This window comes from Pelophylax lessonae (genome assembly GCF_965119305.1).
Source record: "Pelophylax lessonae genome assembly, chromosome: 3".
NCBI lineage: Eukaryota > Metazoa > Chordata > Amphibia > Anura > Ranidae > Pelophylax > Pelophylax lessonae.
In genome coordinates this window covers 98,271,545-98,275,941 of record NC_138770.1, presented here as the reverse complement: position 1 = coordinate 98,275,941, position 4,397 = coordinate 98,271,545, and the positions used below count along the sequence as shown (strand labels likewise).

The 4,397-nt window shown below is 38.7% G+C and overlaps 1 protein-coding gene across 1 annotated transcript; it reads right to left on the bottom strand.

Moving 5' to 3' along the window:
* Window positions 1-2,328: 2,328 nt before the first annotated feature.
* On the bottom strand, window positions 2,329-3,261 carry LOC309550385 (olfactory receptor 8G3-like; the record flags this gene model as incomplete). The annotated part of the gene is made up of 1 exon (XM_082250778.1): window positions 2,329-3,261. One exon carries the CDS (start codon window positions 3,259-3,261, stop codon window positions 2,329-2,331), a length of 933 nt encoding a protein of 310 aa, XP_082106904.1.
* Between the last annotated feature and the right edge of the window lie 1,136 nt (window positions 3,262-4,397).

Below are 4,397 nucleotides of genomic sequence, written 5' to 3'. Positions count from 1 at the left end.
GTGGGAGGCTATCAACTGACCTAGAGAGGAGGTGTAGATTGAAAATAGGAGGGGTCCAAGAACAGAGCCTTGGGGGACCCCAACAGAGAAGGGAAGAGGAGAGGAGGAAGTAGAATTGTAGGTAACGCTAAAGGTGCGGTTAGATAAGTAGGAAGATAACCAGTGAAGAGTACAGTCACGGAGACCAAAGGCATGGAGTTTTTTGAGGAGGAGGGGATGGTCAACCGTCTCAAAGTCAGCAGAAAGGTCCAGAAGTAGGAGTACAGAATAGTGTCCATTGGTTTTGGCCGTTAGCAGATCGTTTGTCAGCTTTAGGAGTGCAGTTTCAGTGGAGTTTTGAGGCCGAAATCCAGACTGAAGGGGATCAAGGGGGATATTCTCGGCAAGGTGGTCGCACAGTCGGTTGTAGACTAGACGTTCGAGGAGTTTGGATGAAAAGGGGAGCAAGGAAATAGGGCATAGGTTGTTCAGATCGGTTGGGTCCAGTGAGGGCTTTTTAAGTATGGGGCTGAATAGTGCATGTTTTAGAGAGTTGGGGAAGATGCCATAAGAGAGGGAGAAATTTAAGATGTGGGTTAGAGAGTGTAGAATAGGGCCAGAAGGTGAACGTAGCATTTTTGAGGGAACAGGATCCAGAGGGCAGGTTGTTAAGTGGACGTTAGCAAGTAGTTTAGCAACCTCGTCTGTAGTGGCGGGGTTGAATGAGGGAAGTAATGATCGCACTTGTGGGCGTGAAGCATAAGGCATGGAGGAAGGTATCTGAACAGCAACGATCTCCTTACGAATTGTATCAATCTTCTGTTTGAAGTGGTTGGCAATCTCCTGGGCAGTGAGTGAGTCTGTGAGAGGGGGTAGTGGAGGACGGAGTAGAGAGTTAAAGGTAGCGAAGAGTTGCCGGGGGCGTGATGACAGGCTGTTAATGAGAGTGATAAAATAGGTCTGTTTGGCAGTGTGGAGACTGGAATTGTACAGTATTTTTGGAGGGTGGATTTATATTGGTTGAAATTCTTCTGAGACCGAGTCTTACGCCATAGGCGCTCAAGAGCACGGCTATGCTTTTTCAGACTTCTAGTGTTATCGGTTTGCCAAGGTTGAAGGGGTCGGGGCCTGATTCGGTGTGTGGTGAGGGGGGCCAGTGTGTCCAGGGAGGCTAAGAGTGAAGTGTTGTAGACAGAAGTGGCTAGGTTGGTGCAGGACAGAGGTGCAATTTTGTCATAGAGGTGGTCGGTAGCAGAGTAGAGAAGAGAAGGGTTGAGATGGCGTAGGTTTCTGCGGGTAACTGTACGGTAGCTGGAGGGAGAGGAGGTGGAGGAGAGGGAGAGAGTGAAACTAATAAGGTAGTGATCAAAGAGAGGGAAAGGATAGTTGGAAAGGTTGTGCGGGGTGCATAGGTGGGAGAAAACAAGGTCAAGGATATTGCCTTCAGAGTGAGTAGAAGCATGTATCCATTGCTTCAGGTCAAAGGAGGAGGTTAGTTTAGTTAGGTTAGGTTAGTGACTTTAATCTTACTTTACATATAACTTAATTGTATTAGAAAAAAGTGGATATTGTTATAACATTTTTGTGTATCATGATTTGATTTGTTGCTTCTGTAGTTTTTTAGAGCACATTCAAATACACATAAAATGTTGCCTGAAATATATACTTACTTCATCCCTACCTGACTGTAATGGTTGGGGAAAAAAGAGATGACTTGTTTGACCAAATTATATGTGCAGTGATTTTAAGTTTATCTAATGCTGATTGTAGGATTATTGCTTATTCATCATTTTTCTTTTAAACTGGTAAGACATTTATTTGGTCAACTGTTTAAATATTATGTTTGATGTAATAAAAAATAATAATTAGGTATCTCTGTTTTTTTTATGTAAATTAACTTATCAGGGGAGGGCTGAAAACAATTGGCTGTGGAAGATAACCAACCAGCAATTTTTTGGAATGGACAAGTGAATCATGAAAAGTGTGCCATTGTCCTGCAGTGATTGGTGCTCATGGTGAAAAGTGGGTGGGGAAAACATATGGTTTATTGTGTTACACCTTTTTACATCTTCCACCATGAGCTTCCTTTGTAGCTCTTGGGATCATGCTGCCACATGACGTCCTAAATCCACTAAAGAAGTGGATGCTTGAGGACCTTTGCAGACACTGTGAGCAAAGGTCAGAACAGGGAGCAGGCAGATGTTAAATAATGCTCAGCAGGGGTTACTGACTGCAAATCCCAATCCGATTGGGGTCTGAATAATAAACTCTCCACTCAGGGCCACCAAACCAATACTGTATATGCCCAAGGGTCAAATGCCCTATTGCTCAGTCCTTCCCTGGATCTTATCAATGCAATGAGTGAAAAATAGATTTTCCTGACAAAAATGCCTTTTTCACCTCTTTGTTCTTTAAGCTATATATGAGAGGATTTAGCATGGGAATGACAATGACATAAAATACAGAGATAAATTTTTCTTGGTCCGTTGAGTATTGAGATGATGGACCGAAGTACATGACCATTGCTGTCCCATAAAATAAAATCACCACGGTAATGTGCGATGTGCAAGTGGAAAAGGTTTTAGAACGTTCAACAGAGTGGATTTTTAGGACTGATGATATGATGCAAACATATGAGCAGATAATAAGCATAAACGGCAGAAGAAGGGTAAAAAAACTGATTGAAAATATCACGAGTTCATTCATAAATATATTGTCACATGATAACTTAATAACGGCTATAATCTCACACATAAAATGGTTGACCTGGTTTGGGTTACAAACTCTCATTGGCATTAAAAGTGATGGAACCACAGATATTAAAAAGCTTAAAATCCATACAAAAGAGGCCAACCAGAAGCATGTACTCCACCTCATAAGAATGGGATAGTAGAGAGGGTGACAGATGGAAACATATCGATCATAAGCCATGAGGGCTAGAATAAAGCACTCCGTATCGCCTAAGAAAATACTGATATATACTTGAATGCCACAACTAGTGATTGAAAGTATTCTATCTTTAGATAGGAGGTCTACTAGAAGTTTGGGCATGGCTGTGGAGGAATAGAAGAAGTCAATAAAGGATAAATTGCAAAGAAAAAAGTACATGGGAATATGTAAGTGATGGCTTATCAAGATTACGCATATCATAAGACCATTTCCAATGATAGTTATAAAGTAGACCACAGAAAACAATAAAAAGAGTATGATGTTAATTTTAAGATTTTTCGAAAAGCCCAGCAGAACTACTTCAGTGGCCAAGGTCCTGTTGGTAATTTCCATCATAAAAGAGGCTTAAAAAATATATATATATATTTAAAAACTATGAGAGGTTTAGCAGCATACTATACAAAGATAGCAAAGAAAATTATATGAAGATCACCATCATAAGTAGCACATTTAAGGCAATTTGCTTTATAGGTAAAATAAACAAAAATGTCCTCCCACCCAGCAATATATGCAGTACAGGTCAAAATAAATGCTGTTGTTTCCAGCCTCCTATCTAGTTTTCTCTCAGTCTTAACCTCTTGCACTTTTATCAAGCAATAACAGTAATTTTGTTTCTGAGCAGAGTGGTACACAAATCGATCAGCCCTGAAGAAAGGGGTGAAGAACACTAAAATGTGTTAGATTTAATCTAAATAAAGTTTAAATCTTATTAAGTTAATTTAATATTTATTAAATACCCTCCAAGGTTGCAAAAGTGGTCATAATTCTACATTCTTTCTCTGCCAAACGGAGCCTTTCCATCAACAGCCAGGGCGCATTTTACAGTATGCTCATATCTTCAGCCTGTGCAGTATAAATGGACAATACACCGGGATACTTTTTATAAATTTAAGCATCCCTTTACACATTGAAATAAAACAATTTTTAGTTACTTTATTCTGTGTGACTGTTGGTCTTTGTGTTATTCTGTAAATTTGATTAAAAAAATAAGATTGCATTAAATGAATTAACATGAACTGACAATATACACATTGGATAAAAAATAGAAATGAAAATGAAACATTTCAAAGTGATATAAAACAATAAACATAAACACGCAACATAACAATAGAAACAATTTCAACTGTACATTCTGGATCTCTTTATATAAGGGCTAACATTTATAAATCAGATGATTTTATTTAGGGCTCTCAGTGAGTTACATGCTCATGGGATCAATTATTTTCTTCTGTAAATATGACATAAAAATATACAAGGATAGTAAAGATGTTCCTTCTTGATTGCATAATTTGGAATGAACTTAAAAATAAAAAAATTAAACTTAGCATCAACATATTCCTTGGATTGCAAAATTAGAAAAATGGGTGCACCATTGTTTTAAACTGAAATGATAAAGTGAGCAGAGGCACTTATTTGATTTGGTTGATGTTTATTGGTAATGGTTAATGCACTTGTGAATACATTTCACT